We start from the raw sequence: 19775 nt of genomic DNA on the forward strand, positions 1-19775 counted from the left end.
ATTGGTGTGTGATTCAAGAAAATGGTTCAACAGAGAGAAGGGGTATGGGGAGGTCTCTGCCACCTACAGACACACTGTTACCTACCAGTTCTTTCTTCTTCATGCACTCCATGAGGATGATGAAGAGGTGCTGAGCTTGGGTTCGAGTGTATGTGAAAGTCTTCTGGATGGTTACCAATAGCTGGTCCCTCAAAGATTCATTTATAAGTCTGTAGTGAAAAAAAATGTTGAAAATGAGTTAACTCAGATCCTATCTAGTACATATTTTTGACAAGTATAGAATACAAGAAAACATTTATTTTAGATAGGAGCTTTTTCTTCCAGTATTTTTTTTTCCACAGCAGTTATTTTATAATCTTTTTTTAGAAAGTACATTTGAAATTAAATCAATTTTTAAATCTCAGTACTTAAATGAGTAAAGAATGAAGATGGATTTGGTTATTTTTATGGTTCTCCTTTTTTCTTTTATATGGCATATATCTAATGCCCTCTTGCTCAAGTGCTGTTATCAAAAAATACCTTCAATTAATCCTTTGCATCTTGGTAAAAACTTACTATATTACCTATTTGAAGGAGATTTAAATTTCAACTTCATGTCCAACTGCAGAAAGAAAAAAATTATCTCAATGAGAGATTTTTGAGTATCAATGAATGAGGAGAGATAGGACTTAAGTTTCCTCTAAAATCATTCCATGGAGATAGTAGCTGATCTGGTTCACAATTCAGGTCCTTTTACTGTGCTGTTTACCAACAAAAGCCTGAACCATAAAGAGGTATCATATTGACTACTTTATTAAAAGATAGTTTTTGTATTATAGAAGAGTGAATTAAAGCAAGGAAGGTGTGTCATTATCAGCCAAAGCTTAATTATCTCTTGAATATGGAATAATCACAACTAATTTTAACTCTTTTATCAATAGACTGGTGAGAATGGGCTACCTCCACCAGCCATCAAATAGCTGGAATGAAAATTCACTCTATATTGATAGATACTGTTCCAAATCAGGAAGATAAAACTGGTCCTAAGGACTAGGGACAAAATGATCATAATTTGGCTATCTTTTACAATTGACAAACCACCTTCACACAAGAAGTACTAACAACTCCTAGATAAAATAGTATACTATAATTATTATCTCATTTGGTACCTACCCAACACTTGATAGGCAAGAGATTTGTCCAATTCAAAAGGGAAGAACATTGTAGCCAGAAAGAGCCAGATACTTAAGACCATTAAAAAAACAAGTGGCAAAACCAGAACCAGAACCCAGCTCTTCTGATTCCTTGTCTAGAGCTCTTTCCACTCCACCATGCTGCCTCACATGACACTGAGTGCAACGCAAGTGTGCTTGTACACCTCTTGGTGAACACCTCTCTTCATCACAGTGGCTACTTACACAGGGAATTATGATATTACTGACCTGCTGTGCTCCAGGACTGAAGATTCACTTAGACTCACTAAGCTGGATACTATGGTGACTCTACTTTGAGGTGAGTGCATTCCCAATGACAGATTTATACCAAGGACCCTGGAATGTCATTCAGCTCAATGGAGGATTGCGTTACCCCTTTTGCCCCACAGGAAGATTTATACCATGAACATACACATTTAGAAAAAGAGAATGACCTAGATAAAGTTGAAAAATGATACCAAATCCTCACAAGATTACTGAATTATTCCATAGGACTCCATAGCCTTGGGTGTAGACCGGTTTGAAGCCATTCATTCATTCATTCATTCATATTCACTCGACAATTGCTTAGTGGTATCTATTTAGTGCCAGACACTGTGATGAATGCTAAGGCTACAGAGATAAATGAGATATACACACTCACAACCAATTGATTTTCTAGAAGAGTCAAGACATGAGATATACCTGGGCATATGTCTACTTGACAGGTAACCTGGTGGGTGAGTCTAGAGATTTTTGCAATATAAAGTGTACATAAATGTTACACATGATTGACAACAGAAGAGACTCTTCTGATTAGCCACTTGATAGATTCAATCATTCATCTGCAGATGTTTAATTCTGACAACAACTCAAAATTTGTTTTCTATTGCTAACCGTTTGTAATGAAATCCCAGTTCTCTGAGGTCATTAACTTTTGAGGGATCTGTCTGTCACTGGTAAGTAATTTGTCACTCTGTAAAAACTGAGAAATGATGTGCAACTTAGCTGATTGTGGGCCTCGGTGGTTAGGAGAGCTAAAGACACTAAGCATCTTATCCTTTCTAGTCCAATTTCACAACTGACTAAAATTGTGGCTTTGGTTAAATCATTTAGCAACAGAACCCACGGAGTTCTACCTCTAGAAGTACAAGAATTCACCAGTTGGTGTTTTCCAAAGTGTAGGATAATTGTTACTGTTGGAGGAGAGATGGATGTAGGTGAAACAAAGGTGATATGATCCTTTCAAAGCCGTAAGTTATATTCAGTAAACATTAAATAACTGCCACTCCTGGTTAACTTCTTTTTCTATCCTCCGACTGCATCAAGGGGAAAATTTCATTTCTGTTGCTTCTTTGCCTATAACAGCTCACAAACACTTGCAAATCCCCCCTTTTGGCAGAGAAATAACAGGTTTTAGATTGCACATTCTTTGCAGAGAATTTAATAACACTGTGTTTAAAAAGATACTGTATAACAGCTTGACGTGTTCATAGTGCATGGTTTATGACTCACAACGGGTTTCACTGAGATAATCTCATTTAATCTTCATAACAGTATGTGAGAAAGGAAGGTATCAATTCCAGTTCCAGAGGAGAAGACTGTGGTCCTAAGAGGTTAGATGACGTGTACAAAGTCACAAAGCTTGATGATTGCTGTGCTTTAGTTGGGTCTATTGAATCCAGCCTTTCTTCTATGGTATTGCTTTTCCTCACTGAAATCTATAAATGTCTTTCACTTTCCTAATCATCTGCACTGGAGGTAGAAATTTGAGTGTATTTGTTGTAGGAAATTGCTTTTCTTTGGTTTGACATAGAGAATATCTGCAGGAAATCAGACAAGATTGGAGAAGACAAGGGGAAACTGGTAAATGTGGACAGTGGCAAAGTGCATTTATTGTAATACCTTGAAGATGACATTTGCTTCTAATTGTCCACAAATATTTCTAATGCTGACACAGATGTCTTCCATTTGGCACAAATTCTTACTCTGTCTCTCCACCACACCCTTCTTATTTTGTGACTACCTCCTTATGATATTGGGAGACCTACTTTCTGGAAATTATTACTTTCTTAGCTCTTTGCAATTTTTTTCCTGCACAACATTGGAATAATTTAAAAATCTTGACTACTACATTTAATCATGAGCAAAAATAGAAATAGCCCATTTTAGACTTCTTTTTATGGCACTAGAATGGTGATTGAAATTTTTTTTGACACCAAAACATGGTCAATTATTATATAAAATTTTAGTTCTAGATCTGGGTCTTTGACAAAATCTTGACTATTTATGGAAACTGTTGATTTGTGGCTCCATATGTACCAGTGCTATTTTTGGTAAACCTCAAATTAGAAGGTTTTCTGATTTAGGAAGTGTAGTCACTGAAGTGAGGAAAATCTCTACACTCTGGCATTTGTGTCTCCATTTAAATGCTGTACTTGTGATCTGCAGCTTTTCAGATGAGTCACAGGGTTATTTGAAATAGGTCAGTGTTTATTCAAAGCTCGAAGTAACCAATACAACTTCCCACGGTTTGCTATTAGTATTCTGTTCAAAGCTGGCAATTTAATCCACATGGACATATTTTTCTCAGAATGAATTTAATTACCTGCAATATCAAAGTTTTGTTCCTAGATTAAAAAATTGGAATGCATTTAGAATTCAATGGGACTCAATAACTAGGCTTAGGCTAATGGCTTTCGGGGAAGGAGACCTTCTTATGCCCCCACAGACACTCTATTAACTTATTCAGATACAATATGAGAAAATTTTACTTGTATAAAGAATGATTGTTAATAATATCACAATTTGATACTTACAAAATATCATTTCTCATGGAATCTTTAAAAAAGAAATTGTATCATTTGCTTAAAGTGAAAGTAAATTACTAAATTCAACATTTAAGAGCACAAAAAGTTTACATCTTGTCTAACGTCACAGAGACTAGTATTTTTCTCTTCTTCTCTTCCCTTTTTTACTTCTTCTTTACCAACAATTATAATTCCCAAATGGATGGGGTCACAGGTAACAGCATAATTCTTCTCAAAGAAGCAGGACAGCATCATGAATAAAAGCATTGTGGTCACCAGGGGCAGGCTGCCTGGAGTTCAATTGTCACTTGCTAGCTGCGTGATCTTGTGCAAATTACTTAGTATTTCCATGTCATATTTTTTGTATATGTAAAATAGGGACTATAATAGTACTTATCTCATAGACTTATGAATATTAAATGGATTAACTTTGCAAAATGCTTACAAAAGTGACTGATACACAGCAAGTCTTACGTAAGCATTTGCTATTATTAAAGAACAGTCCTACAGGGACTTCCCTGGAGGTCCAGTGGTTAGGATTCCGTGCTTCCACTGCAGGGGGCCAGGGTTCAATCCCCAGGTGAGGATCCCAAATGCCACATAGCATGGCCAAAAAAAAAAAAATAGCACAATTCTACAGTGCTCCTTGGGAGGGTCATTGACCAGTTCCTCTTGTCAAGAAGCACAACCAGGGGCTGGGGCCTCTGTGTGTTAAACATAGCTCTCTCCTGGGGTCAACAGGGCTCCGCATACCTTCGGAGAGGTCAGAGATCACCATTCTTTCTTACATTTCAGGTAGAGATAGTTAGATTTGGAGGCTTTATGATAATGGAAGTTTGCAAACACCCCATGCAGGCATCTAAACATCCATTCAATTCACTCAATAAACAATACTGGCGCTTACTATGTGAAAGGCAATAAGGCTAGAGGTAGAGAAAAGAATAGTATTTAGTCCTAGCTACAAGTAACTCACAAGATTGTAAATCACATATTCTAGTCATTTATTAACAGGTAACACACTCCAAATTTAGGAATGTAAAACACCATTTATTTATTGTGATGATAATTCAAGAATTCAGGCAGAGTACGGCAGAGGTGACTCATCTTGCTCAAATGGCACCAACAAATCACTAATTGGTTTCTTCTCCATCCTCCTCTACTACATTCCCTGCTGCTGCTGCTGCTAAGTTGCTTCAGTCGTGTCCGACTCTGTGCGACCCCACAGACGGCAGCCCACCAGGCTCCCCCGTCCCTGGGATTCTCCAGGCAAGAACACTGGAGTGGGTTGCCATTTCCTTCTCCACTACATTCCCTAGTGTTGATCTAATGGTTCCCTTACAAGGCAAATATGATTCTGTGACATCCTTCTTAAAATCCTAAAATAGTTTCCCATTACTAGCAATATAACATCTCAACTTACACATGGCATTTAAGACTTATGGTCTCTCTCCAGGCTAGGCGCATCCCCTGCCACTCTCTCACACATATTCTATGAAACACTATTATCATTTGAACACACCAGACTCTTGCATGTTTCTACATCCTTCAACTTCCTGCTTGAAATACTCTCTACATCTGATCCCATCACTCAAACTCATCATTCGTAATTCAGCTCCAAGTCCACCTCCTGTGTGAAAATCTCTGATTGCCACTCTATTGATGTTCTCATAGCACTGGATACTTACTAATTACTATTATTATTAGACTGTATGGAAATTATTTATTTACATGTATGTAGGTTATGCACTCCTTGAAGGAGTGAATGCATTTTAACAGTGCCTGTATCTAAGCTCTAGCAGAGTGCACAGTTCAATATTGGTTCTAGAAGAATGTTTGTGGGTTGACTGAGGGAATGAGAGGCCATCTGTTTTGTGGCAGTTGACTAGGTGGTCTTCCCACTCCCCTGTGCTCTTTGTGTTGGTATGAACTTCAAATATGTTTGGGAGAATGGAAGAAGTGGCATAGGGTTTTCTCCCCGCAGCAATCTGATTTTCTTGATTCTTTTTTTAAAAAATCAGATTCCTCTCTGAGAAATATACTAGGCCTCTGTGAGTTTTCTTTAATCTCACATGACACTTAGGAAGAAAGTGGCCACCAAACTCTAAAGCCTGTATTTGGTTCTAATTCTGAAGGCTGTTTCCCCCTTGGAGTAGCTTTGTTGCCCTTGTCAGGAGCTTATGCACTGCTTCCCTTATGATGCCTAGGGTGATGTCTTGCCCCTAAGAGTGCTCAATAACTGTTTGAAGACTTTAAGGCTTTTGGTGATATCAAGATAAATTTCCTTTACATAGACTCTTGGTGTTTTTAAATTCCGTCTGTAGTAATCATATGACATAAAATCAGCTCATTGGGGAAATAATAGAGGCTGCGTGTGCAGAGCAAGCACCCGCAGGCTCCCACAATGCTCAACCCTGGGATCCCGGCCGGCTTGCCTACCTGCCATGGCCGACAAGGAAGCAGCCTTTGATGATTCAGTAGAAGAATGTGTGATCAACGAAGAATATAAAATATGGAAAAAGAACACCCCTTTTCTTTACGATTTGGTGATGACCCATGCTGTGGAGTGGCCTAGCCTAACTGCACAGTGTAACCAGACCAGAAGGGAAAGATTTCAGTATTCATCGACTTGTCCTGGGGACACACACGTCAGATGAACAAAACCACCTTTGACAGTCAGCGTGCAGCTCCCTAACGATGATGCTTCACACTACAACAGTGAAAAAGGAGAATTTGGAGGTTTTGGCTCGGTTAGTGGAAAAACTGAAATAGAAATCAAGATCAACCACGAAGGAGAGGTAAACGGGGCATGCTATAAGCCCCAGAACCCTTGCATCATTGCAACAAAGACTCCATCCTGTGATGTTCTTGTTTTTGACTATACAAAATATCCTTCTAAACCAGACCCTTCTGGAGAGTGCAACCCAGACTTGTGTCTCCGTGGACATCAGAAGGAAGGCTACGGGGTTTCTTGGAACCCACATCTCAGTGGGCACTTACTGAGTGCTTCAGATGACCACACCATCTGCCTATGGGACATAAGTGCTGTTCCAAAGGAAGGAAAAGTTGTGGATGCGAAGCCCATCTTTACAGAGCACACAGCAGTAGTAGAGGATGTCTCCTGGCATCTGCTCCATGAGTCCCTCTTTGGGTTGGTTGCTGATGATCAGAAACTCATGATCTGGGATACTCCTTCAAACAATACTTCCAAACCAAGCCACTCAGTTGATGCTCACACTGCTGAAGTGAACTGCCTTTCTTTCAGTCCTTATAGTGAGCTCATTCTTGCCACAGATCAGCTGACAAAACTGTTGCCCTGTGGGATCTGAGAAATCTGAAACTAAAGTTGCATTCCTTTGAATCACATAAGGATGAAATAGTCCAGGTTCAGTGGTCACCTCACAACGAGACTATTTTGGCTTCCAGTGGTATTGATCATAGACTGAATGTCTGGGATTTAAGTAAAATTGGAGAGGAACAATCCCCAGAAGATGGGCCACCAGAGTTGTTATTTATTCATGGTGGTTACACTGCCAAGATATCTGATTTCTTCTGGAATCCCAACGAACCTTGGGTAATTTGTTCTTTATCAGAAGTTAATATCATGCAAGTGTCGCAAATGGCAGAGAACATTTAAAATGATGAAGACCCTGAAGGAAGTGTGGCTCCAGAAGGACAAGGATTTAGAACATGTCTGCATTTGTGATCTTTAGACTCCCCTTTCCTTCCTTTCAACTTTGAGATTGATTTAACACTGGTTTTGAGACAGAGACTTTGTTTGGTTATCCCTCCATAATAAGTTCTACCAACATGTTATTAGTTCAAACAGAAGGTGTTTTCTAAATGTTAACTGAGGGCTTCTTGATTCAGCAGAGCCACAGACTTATATTTAAATTTTCTTTAGGAATTTTCTAGTAACAGAGGTCTAAAAGTAGCCACAAAAAGGGGAATATTGTGTGTGGTTATTTTTCTTCTTATGCTATAGTCCCAAGTTTTTCAAACTCATTTAACTAAAGGCTAGAGTGAGTAAGAAATACAGCCAAGTGAGGTAGGTGTCTGAGGCATGAAGTATAAATACTACAAGATGTTGTTTTTATTCAGGAAATAGGGGAGATTCAAGTCATACAAATTCCTACAAGCTGAACTTTTCCAGGATGCACATTTCCTTACATAGACCGGTCTCTTCTCAGTTTCTTCATTTAAGTCAAAACAATGTGTTCCTCTTTCCCCATATATTTTTGCGTGTTAGTGTATTTCTTGAGCTGTTTTCATATTATTTCTTTCCTTTCAGTGAAATGGTTTTTTAAAAAAACTTGTGACCACCAACTTGTAAGGATGTATGCTTTTACCTGACAGTTATACCACAGGTAGACTGTCCAGTTAAGTTGAGAAGAATGAATCAATAGCTTGTATTTGGTTTTAAAATTAAATTAATCCTGGATCGGAGTTGCTTTTTTTTTTAAAGGAGTTAGTCCTCGACCACTAGTTTAATACCATCTATATTTTGGGTGACCTGCTTCACCAGCAGGCCTGTTACTCTCCTTGACTAACTGTGTAACTGCGTATAATGCAATAAATTGCTTTTCTATATAAAAAAATCAACTCACTATGATAACCATAATGGAAAAGAATATGAAAAATTATATATATATATATATATATTTACTGAACCACTTTGCTGTAAAGTAGAAATTAACACAACATTGTAAATCAACTATACTTCAATAAAATAAAATTTAAAAATCAACTCAACATACATCTACATTTTTTTTTTTCAACTAATTTCAGGTCAGACATAGAAGGAGTGAGGTCAGTTTTGCAATCTTTGGAGTGGGTTGCCATTTCCTTCTCCATCTATAGAGGATAGAATATTATAATTAAGGCTCTCTGATATGGTGTTTCTGGCTGGAATCCAGTTCTTTCATTTACTAGTTGAGGGACCTGAGGCAGGTTATTCCATCTCTTTAATCCTCCATCTCCTTATCTGTTGAAAGGGGATAGACTATGTCTTCATAGATTGATACATTCAGAAAAAAGGCTTCCCAGATGGCGCTAGTGGTAAAGAGCCCACCTGCCAATGCAGGAGACTTAGGAGACGCAGGTTTGATCCCTGGGTTGGAGAAAGGCGTGGCGATCCACTCCAGCCATTCTTGCCTGGAAACTGCCATGGACAGAGAAGCCTGGAGTGTTACAGTAGTCCACTGGGTCTTAAAGAGTGGGACATGACTGATGCCACTTAGCACACATGCACACACACAAACTTAGAAAAAAAGATCAGGTATATAAAGTACCTAGCACTGTTTCTCGTACATAAGAGGTGCTCAATAGTAAGCAGTTTTTTGTTATTATTAAATACCGCACGGGCTTTCACACCTGCAAAGAATCCTAATAATGCCCAGATCAGGGGTGAAGCAAAGTACTGGGTATGCAAGTTAGCTGGAGGAGACAAATTCTATGGAGAAAAGAAAATTGCAGTATTTCTAATATAAAAGTTGGATGGAGCAGGTCTGTGAATGGGATGGAAAAGGCTATAATTCAAGACCACTTAGAAGGGTATCAATGAAGAGAATTCATTAGCTCATATTAAATTCTCTAGGCCTGAATATTGGAGTGGGTAGCCCTTCCTTTCTCCAGGGGATCTTCCCAACTCAAGGATTGAACCCAGATCTCCCACATTGCAGGTGGATTCTTTACCAGCTGAGCCACAAGGGAAGCCCAAGAATACTGGAATGGGTAGCCTATCCCTTCTCCAGCAGATCTTTCTAACCCAGGAATCAAACCGGGGTCTCCTGCATCATAGGCGGATTCTTTACCAACTGAGCTATCAGGGAAGCCCTCATTATGTTCATCAGTGTCCAGTAAAAACAAACAAGTGATGCTAAGATACCCTAAAGCCACTATTCTCGATAATTTTACATCATCTTGAAGTCAAATATGTTTTAGGATCATAACTCTTACTTAATCCTAGATCTCCTCCTGAATCTTATATTTTGATATTTCTGGAAGACTCCAGAAATATGTGTGTTCTAGGAAACGTGCTAATCTGAAAATCCTGCTGAGGAATTTGAAGTTCAGGATAAAAGAACGATACAACTTCACAACAACCACTTTACAGATGAAGAATCAAGTCTTCAGAGTTAAATTGACTCATTAAAGATTATAAGCTGAAAGCATCAGAGCTGGGTTTAAAGGACAAAAGAATCAGAAGGAATGATCTTTGATAATAAATTATACTAATCTAAATATACAGTCTCAATTCAGTGGTTTGTTTAAATGACTAGACACAAGAAGAGATTTCTTCTGTTGTATCACTGAGACAGGATTTTAGATATCTTATGCATAAGGAGACTGAGGAATGTGATTTCAAGGATCCACCACCACTCTCTCAGAGTTACTTTCTTAACTTAGCAGATGCCCAAAATTCCTTTTAGTTAATTAAAAGGCGAATATTTTACTCAATAATTAGAAGCCCTGAGAATACCTCTTGGGATAAGTGATATTTAATATTAAATTCACTTAGCTGTAACTGACTGATATTGATGGTTTTTCAGGAAGAACTATCTGACTAGGAAGTTGGAGAAGATATGAAGAGAATGAAGAAAAGGGACCAACAGACAGAAATTACTTTGCCCAAGCTTTTACTGAGGATCAGCTTCAGATACAAATGGCTTCTATCAGCTAAGACCTATTAGAAATAGTACCTCTGATCCTGTTTGCACATCTAACCTAAAAAAGTTGTTTATCTATGCTTTTCCTGAGGGTTTCCATCTAGCAATGTCAGGTAATTAGACAGATCTTCAAGAAGCTGCCTATGACTGGGCAATGCACATACCTTGATAGCACAGTCTGCTCTCTGGCAAATTCCACCTACCACTTCCCATAGAGTGATGTGGCTTACATTCTTTCTTTCCACCTGCCTACCTACCTGTCTATCTGTCTGTCTATCTCTCTACTTTTTTAAACCCACTCTACAATCCTGAGCCAGAAATATTAAACAGAAGGCATAGATACGTATACAAAAGGAGACAGAAGTAGGTGGTGAGTTGGGGTTGAGGGTGGTGGTAAGAGAAGCAATTAATACATTTTATAAGACAAAGTTTGTGCTATACATCTTATATTTGGCACTTCATAAAGACAGATTAATTTCAGAAAATCCTAACTAGACTGTAACTCCTTGGATGCATGGATTACATGTTAATAGAAAGGAGTACTCATGGACTCCTTCTCTCTATGTTCATGGAGATGCTGAAGACCGAGGCTTTTCCTCTGCCCCTCTTATCTTTATTTCCCTCACCCCTCTCCTTTTCCCCTTGTACGTCACCTTTAAAAATGTTATACATGTTTATTACTTATTATCTATCTAACCTTGCTAAAATTTAAAATATAAGCTCCACAACAGCAAAAATGTTTGTTTATTTGGCTCACATGTATGTTTTTGCCCACATCTAGAATAGTGCCTGGAACATGGTACGTGTCCAAAAATATTGGATGCCTGAGTACATGATGTTGGTTGGATATAAGAATGTAATTTAAAAATGAAGGGAACAATTTCTAATAACAGTGGAAATCTGTCAGACATTCAAGGGTTCTCAGTGCGGTAGAATCCAATTATAGAAATGTCAGAGCTGTGCTAGCTATTAGCCACATGTGGCAATTCAAACTTAAATTTATTACAATGAAATAAAATTTAAAATCCAATTTCTTAGTCACTCCAGCCACAATTCAATGGCTCAGTGCCTATCTGATTGGACAGCAGAGAGAAAGGACATTTCCATCATCACAGAAAGTTCTATTGGACAGCGCTGCTCTTGAGGCAGACAGAGGTGCCAAATCCTCAGCCTGAGGCATGGACCTACCAGGACGTTAAGGTGGAAAATCCTGAACAGTGTTGGCTACATCTCTACAATGTCTCTTCTTCCCCTTGCCTTTGGTTATGAATGTGCCCAAGAGTTGAAATTGAATTGTTGCCACAGGATACAGGGACTGCCACATGGTCAGGTAGCTTCTCTGTTGCCAAAATTATAAGGAAAAAACATACTCTGATTTCATTCCAAGTGAAATCCCATCAGTGAATACTGCACATAGCCAAGCAAGAGGAACAGTCAAACTTTTACTGTTTTAGGCCCTGTATAGAAGACAGAATGAGAGCTGGCTTGAGATGTATAGGCTCCTTGGGCAGGCAAAAATGTTGGCACCTCTTCAACTGACCTGCTTTAAATGCTGGTCCAATGTTTAATTCAAAGGAGAAGCTAACCAGCATGCAAAGCAAGAGGGAGAATATGGAAGCTGGGTGCAGACCCCTCTGTTGTCAGGAGTAACTCAGATCTGAGGCAAGTAAACCTCCTGCAGTTCCTGGATCTCATTTTCCTAGGAGATAAGCCATGCAGCTCCTAAGAGCCGACATTCAAGCCACATCTGCCTGGACAGACCACTCGAGCTGTTTGATGCTGAACTTTCCTCACCTCTCCTCAATTTCCTCATTCATAAAGTTGAGATAATCATCATAGCTAACTCAAAATGTTTATGAAATAAAGTGTCTAGATCAGGCTCTTGTATGTAGATCTTTACAAAAATAGCAACTTAATCCCTCAAGTATGCACTTGTGGGGAGGGTCAGGGATGTGGAGGAAAAGAAATGTGAGTAGCTCAGTCATGTTTGACTGTTTGCGACTCTATGGACTGTAGCCCACCAGGCTTCTCTATCCATGGGGATTCCCCAGGCAAGAATATTGGAGTGGGTTGCCATGCCCTTCTCCAGGGGATCTCCCCAATCCAGGGATCAAACCCGGATCTCCCACATTGCGGGCAGATTCTTTACTATTTGAGCCTCCAGGGAAGCCTGGAGAAAAAGGAATAGGAAATACCAATTCTCTTCTAAAGTAATTTGTCAAAATATTCCTTCTAACCCCACATCCTACACTATGAGATGTTGGGACAAATGTAATTTTATCTATTTTTTTATGTATTCTGTGATGAATTAGTTCCTAGCTTAAAAAAAAGTTATTCTTTTTCTAGCAAATTATCCATTGGCAATTGCACTTTGTCCCTCAGTTCAGCTCCAAACATCGCCCTACAATAAAGAGCTTCCTGTTGTTCATATCCTGTTTATTATGCTTGTGTGAAAAGGCTCATCTCATTGGGTAATTTAAACACTGATGTGCTTCACAGTGTTGATAAAAAATTGACTTATTTACTAAGCATCTTTTAGGCAGATAAGTTTCTTATTTTTCCCTTGGTTTCATAATTCAGTGTGCTGCTTGATGACTGAATGGTAGTAATCTATGCAGGCTACTTACAAGATCTTGTTTTTATTCTAGAATAAGAGTAGACATCTGTGATATTTCGACTATAGTTTTACTTCTTTGCACCAATGCTAATCTATCACAGTAATCTTTCTTCTGAGTCCAGATGTGGTCTCAGAATCATTCTCAACACATCATTCTATGACGTCTCTATCAGTTGATTATTGTTGACACTCAAAATAAAAACTTGTCATCCCTCCAGCAGAGATTATAAAATCTCAAATATATTATCAAAGGGGGAAAATGAAGAATATAGGATCATAGAGCTCCAAACATTAGCTGGTCTCCAAGATACTGAACTATGGTTTCCATGGTTTTAGGGAAGCTGATTTTTAATTTTTTACTTAAGACCTTTAGGGGTCACTGCTCATGGATGGACACTTCATTTACATTGAATAAATCCAAAAACACAATGAACATGTATATCAACTCAAGAATGATTGTCAAACAATTAGGACAGCAAAGGAAAGGCTTTATTGAAGCTGAATGGAGACTTTTCTGGACAACAGAAGTATAAACTTGTGTTAACCTTGGAGTCCTACTTCAATGCATCTTTCGTGTTTCTCTGGATGAAGAAGCTTTTATAAGAAGGCAGTTACTGCTGTAAATAGTTTTCATAAATCCTGTGGTTCATAATCAACATCTGAGAATCACACAGGGAGTCTGACGAAAATCCATTAAGAACATCCCAAACATTATCTATTATTAATGATACAACTGGGTGAGATGTTAATACACTGTATTTTTAGCAGCTGCAGGTTCTAATGTCCGCCAGATTGATTCAGAATTCCTTTCCTCTAAGGTAGAAGGATTAAATACCAGGACAGTTTATTATCTATACCTCACTCAGATGATTTTTAAATGTATTTGTTGGTTTTAAAGCTCTCATGAGACAGAAACTATGCACTGAACTTCAGAAAGAAAAGTTTCCTAGAAATTAGATGGGTAAAGAAATGTCATGTCAATCCTATTATAACTGAATCACTTTGCTGTACAGCAGAAATTAATGCAACATTGTAAATCACCTGTACTTCAATAAAATAAGTTTTTAAAAAGTTTCTGAAAGTGTTGTCCATGGACCCTCTCATTGGAACCACCTGGGGTTTTGGTTTCAAATAGTTTCCTGCATTCCAGCCCAGCTACACTGAATCAGGATACTTAGGGGACTCTGTCTTTAATTGCTTTCCAAGTGATTCTCAGCCATGCCCAAATGTGACGACCACATGCTTATTCGGAGTGTTTTCTATGTAACAAATGGCTGAGAGTCAGCTAAGCAAATCTCAGAGGAACACAACTGATACCTCTGAAGTCTTCACTTGCACTGATGCGCTATCTGAAAGTTGTGGGCAGTGCTTCCCTAAAAAAGACTTCTTTATGGTGATGGATTTTACCCAGCTCTGTTTTTCTCATGTTTGCTCTTTATTTCAAGGCACATTTCCCCAGCTTAGAGTTGAGCAATTCTAAAGTAAATTTAATCAATATAGAGAATGTATTGGTCAATTTAGATCAATAAAAGTTTTCACTGGCACTTTCCTCAATAAATTATCTAGATTTTTTAAAAAAGTTAATCCTTCATTATCCCCATGTAGACACGGACGGATCAAATAGTAAACTCTAAGAAAAAAATATTTATTTTATTTTGCACTTGCCTAAACAAACATAGCTATTCTAGCCTTGTGGAACTTAGATACAATGAGATAAGTATCCATATATCTTTATATATTCCACAAATAGAAAAACTGAAGTAATACTCTCTTCATAAAACTTACTCTGTCTACTCCAACCTATGCCTCTTTCTGCTTTATGGAACTCAGTAACATCTAATTGAAAATTATTTTTTATTGTACTAGCTCAATTGTACTTCTCAAGTAAAGGCCTAAAACAAGCATTTGAAAAATACCTGGTGATTGATTGATTTGAAAAGTGATGTTATCAGTCCTACTTTTAGGTTTTCACTTAAAATTTAAACACACATACACACATATATATATTATTTATATGTTAATATATATCCTTGGAGAAGGCAATGGCACCCCACTCCAGTACTCTTGCCTGGAAAATCCCATGGACAGAGGATCCTGGTAGGCTGCAGTCAATGGGGTCGCTAAGAGTCGGGCACGACTGAGTGACTTCACTTTCGCTTTTCACTTTCATGCCTTGGAGAAGGAAATGGCAACCCACTCCAGTATTGTTGCCTGGAGAATCCCAGAGACAGTGGGCCCCCGTCTATGGGGTCGCACAGAGTCGGACACAACTAAAGCGACTTAGCAGCAGCAGTAGCAGCAGCAATATATATACTTAATTATATTTAATCAATTTTATAATATTAAATTAACATATCAATTCCATTACATTGAATTTGAGTCTATATAAATTCAGTTTAATAAAATATATATACACACACACTGAACACTATACTGTCTCATATAATTTGTCCCCTTTACCAGCTTTCCTTCAGCCTCTTCAGACTGGTTCTTTTTTCTGTGTTGAGCTGCATAAAAGAGGGTCATATGTTAGCTTTTCCTTGGATCATTCATACTGACTCTCAGTTTAGATACAGTATTTGATGGGAAAGGGGAAAAGAAGCAATAGAGTCATTATATTGCCATTTTGTGGATAATTAACGTAAATGTTCCCACTGACTGATTCTCATGAGGAATGCCACACTCAAGAGCTGTGTGCTCTGGTAACACTTTATACATTTATCATGTATACTATGTATACATGTATACTAGTTATTGGTACTCATGCCTGTGTTGTAGATTTCCAATTAATCTCCAATGTGACACATCCTGCCTATCCTCTTACAGTGAAAGGTTAACTTGGAAAGCAGTTTACAAAGGCAGCAATTAAAAAAATAATAATAATAAAGCCACCAGTATTCTGTGTCTGTACAAGATGTTTCCAACGTTTCTTACTTCCCTTCTGAGGTCACAAGACAGAATCCAGTTTTGACATGCTTTTTATAGAAAATTCTAGAAAAGAGACAAGGCAAGATGAAATTAACAACAAATAAAATGGACACGAAGTTGGCATGCTTGCTATTTGTTTCCTTCTTTCTCACTTGACATTCCAATTATGTCTAAATCATGCTGGAGTACCATCCATCAAGATCAATCACTTTCTTTGGACAGATCTTACAGAGACAAATGACAGGCCTGTGGCGTCCTTCAGCTTCAGCTAGAACTCTCTTGAGGAGCAGAAGGAACCAGTGGCCACCACCCAGAAAGGTATGCCTTAGGGAATACAGTCTACACCTGGAGTTCTAAAATGATACTTTCCTGATGGACTTTCTCTTGTCTTTGGTCATTTTGATGTTCTTTGGAGAGAAGCAAACTTGTCACATCTCTGTTAGGATATAGTCGCATAATTTGAAGCCATGCAACAAATTTTCCTTCATTTCCACTTTGTGTTTCATTTATGCCTTTACTTCATCTAATTCACTTTCACTTTCAATCCAAAAATGTAGGAACCCCATTGTTGTGTTGCTGTTTAGTCACTGAGTCATGGCCGACTCTTTGTGACCCCATGGATTGTAGCCCGCCAGGCTCCTCTGTACATGGGATTTACCAGGCAAAAATACTGGAGTGGGCAGCCATTTCCTTCCCCAGGGGAATCTTCCTGACCCAGGGATCAAATTCATTTTTCCTGTTTTGGCAGGTAGATTCTTTACTGCTGAGCCACCAAGGAAGTTCCCTTTAAACAGACAAATCAGACTTTTATCTTGAATACATTATTCACCTCCTATATTTGAAAGTGAGCCCTTGCTCATTTATTCTTCACAGTACCTGAGGCAAATTCCACGGGCACATAAGGATGTGAAGTCTATCTGTGTCTGCCCCGTTGATGACCTTCCAAAAGCTATGACTACTTAAAACTTTAAGGTTTTCTGCTTCTTTGAGTTCTGCTTCTTGCCTCAGGTATCTAAAAATGGTAAATCCAGGTGATAATTTTGGGCATAAACTTGACAAAATAAACACAAACATCAATAAAACAATTTGGATGAAGAAGGGGCATCATCTCAGGACACACATTCATTCAGAGGTCTTTTTCAGGCTGACATTTTTCATCAGTGGGTACTTGCTCACTAACTGATAAATGAAGGGCTAGATCCTATTTCTCTGAAATCTGAGACTTGAGTTGACAATTATCAAGCAAAGTAATCTTTGACTTGCTCTTCAGGCACCTATAATTGCAAGGGTATTCCTGACTAGGAGTAAAGCTGGTCATCTCAGGCAACACAGCAAAAAGGGGAATCCTAATATTTAAAAACTGAGGTAACTGAATCTAATGCTACTTGGATAGCAGTCATCTATTTATGCCTGCAGTGCTGAGTCATTCATGATGCAGAAATAACATTTGATAATATTTCTACAACAATGAAATTAGTCAGGGAAAGTGACTTGTTTCTCATTCTAAACTAAGACAGATGAGAAATAGAAAATCCAGTACATCAATAAGGAAAAAAACAAAGTCTGACCATTTTTTTTTCTGGTAGTATATGCCTCAGAACAGAGATGGGGAGAAAAGATAAAAATAAGAATTTAATTGTAATTGTCTCCTAGTTTATCTAAACCCACAGCACTGAGAGAGATAGTCTGCCTTTTTCTACCTCACATAATCTCATCTACAAAAGTTAATCAGTTTTTCCAATCATAGTTGGCTTCCAGAGTCATTCCCTTTCAGATTCATGTTCTTGAAAGGTGGTTATTAGCAGAGAATTTAAAGTCAAAATATCAAGTTCACAAAAGTTAAGATACAAAGTATGTAAATTTTTTTCCACATCTTTAGGATTATGAAATTGAAAAGCTTTAGAGCTGAATATAAAAATTTATAGTCCTTGGGCCTATATTAAACAACTTGTAAATGAAGTTAAAATTTTAAAAATTGTATTTACATTTCTAAAGTAACTGAAAAATAAAAATAAATTATTTCAAACCCCAATTCAGGTTTCATAAACCAAGTATATATGTTCCCTATATTCAATATTATACGTACAATCGCACACTTTTATTTGCATGCTGCTGCTGCTGCTAAGTCACTTCAGTCGTGAGCGACTCTATGCAATCCCATAGATGGCAGCCCACCAGCCTCCACCGTCCCTGGGATTCTCCAGGCAAGAACACTGGAGTGGGTTGCCATTTCCTTCTCCAATACAGGAAAGTGAAAAGTGAAAGTGAACTCGCTCAGTCGTGTCCAACTCTTCGTGACCCCATGGGCTGCAGCGTACTCTGTTTATACGAACATAGTTACGTATTTATATTTACTTGTAGTGAAATATGTCTCAACTCTGTTGGACTTTGTTGAAAATCAAAGAAAAATGCTTCTTGATGAATAAAGTCCAGCTGGGTCATTTTTTTTTTAGCATATAATAGGCACACTAATGATTTTTAAAACTGGCTGCACATGTGTGGTTGGACAATTTCTTATCAAGTTAAATAAACATGATTAATTCCGGCAGTTATTCAGAGGGCACACAGAAAATTCTGAATGCATTTGATCATGTTAAATTTATAACTGCTTTCCTGAAGCAGAGCATACTTTTATCATAATATTAATATATATATATTTAGATTTAGGGCTTTCCATGTGGTTCAGATGGTAAAGAATCTACCCACAATGTAGGAGACCTAAGTTTGATCCCTGGGTTGGGAAGATCTCCTGGAGAAGGGAAAGGATACCCACTCCAGTGTTCTGGCCTGGAGAATTTCATGGACTGTATAGTTCATGGGGTCGCAAAGAGTCAGACATGACTGAGTGACTTTCACTCACTCATATTTAGATCAGCAAATATAATGTTCCCTTTTAGTCTTCTATGTTCTTAATAATCATTTTAAAATTTTTCTGAAAATTATTAAAGTTTTAATTTTAATAATTCTAAAGATATAAAAATATCTTAACTCTTAATCTTCATACTAGTTATACTCATTATAGGGCATGGTATTTCTGACTCTTAATTTTAGAGCTGGGGTACGATGTTCTGGGTGGGGGAAGGAAAAGAATCCATATGATATAGAGCTGATCTGCTTGGATTTCAGTTTGTAACCAGAAATGCATTGATTTTATCTTTTTAGAATACACAGAAAAATAAAAAATTAAATTATAACAAAAAGAGAAAGCTGAAGGCAGCTTAAGTATACTTATATATTTAAAAGATAGTATCATTGAAGTACTGTATGAGGAAACAATAGAGCATATACCACAAAACACATTTCAGTAAATTTTTATAATATACTGAACTGGCCTGGGATCATGGGCTGTATGGCCTGGAGAAAGCACTTAATTTCTCTGTGTATCTGTCCCCTAGGTTAAATAATATATAGAGCCATGCCCTGCTCCAAATGTGTAATATTTCTCTTATATTAAAAGAGAATCAGGAAAAGCAGATTATCAGAGATTTCAACATTTTTCAAGGAACCCAACCCAAGACAATGACAAAAAAACAAGCACAAGGTCCATATTTTCATTGTATGTAAACCTGGAAATCTGAAGTGC

At 37.9% G+C, this 19775-nt stretch overlaps 1 protein-coding gene and 1 pseudogene across 14 annotated transcripts in view; one reads left to right on the forward strand and one right to left on the reverse strand.

Annotated features, from left to right (window-relative positions):
* The window catches only part of TRPM3 (transient receptor potential cation channel subfamily M member 3), a 927399-nt gene that overhangs the window by 197332 nt on the left and 710292 nt on the right, over window positions 1-19775 (reverse strand). For all 14 annotated transcript variants that reach the window (XM_068974646.1, XM_068974645.1, XM_068974643.1 and 11 more), the window contains one exon: window positions 86-209. In XM_068974646.1, coding sequence (XP_068830747.1) covers window positions 86-209 — 124 coding nt within the window. The remainder of the gene's footprint in view (window positions 1-85; window positions 210-19775) is intronic.
* On the forward strand, window positions 6424-7685 carry LOC138081205 (histone-binding protein RBBP4 pseudogene; annotated as a pseudogene).

This window comes from Capricornis sumatraensis, chromosome 6, assembly GCF_032405125.1.
Source record: "Capricornis sumatraensis isolate serow.1 chromosome 6, serow.2, whole genome shotgun sequence".
In the NCBI taxonomy this organism is placed as follows: domain Eukaryota; kingdom Metazoa; phylum Chordata; class Mammalia; order Artiodactyla; family Bovidae; genus Capricornis; species Capricornis sumatraensis.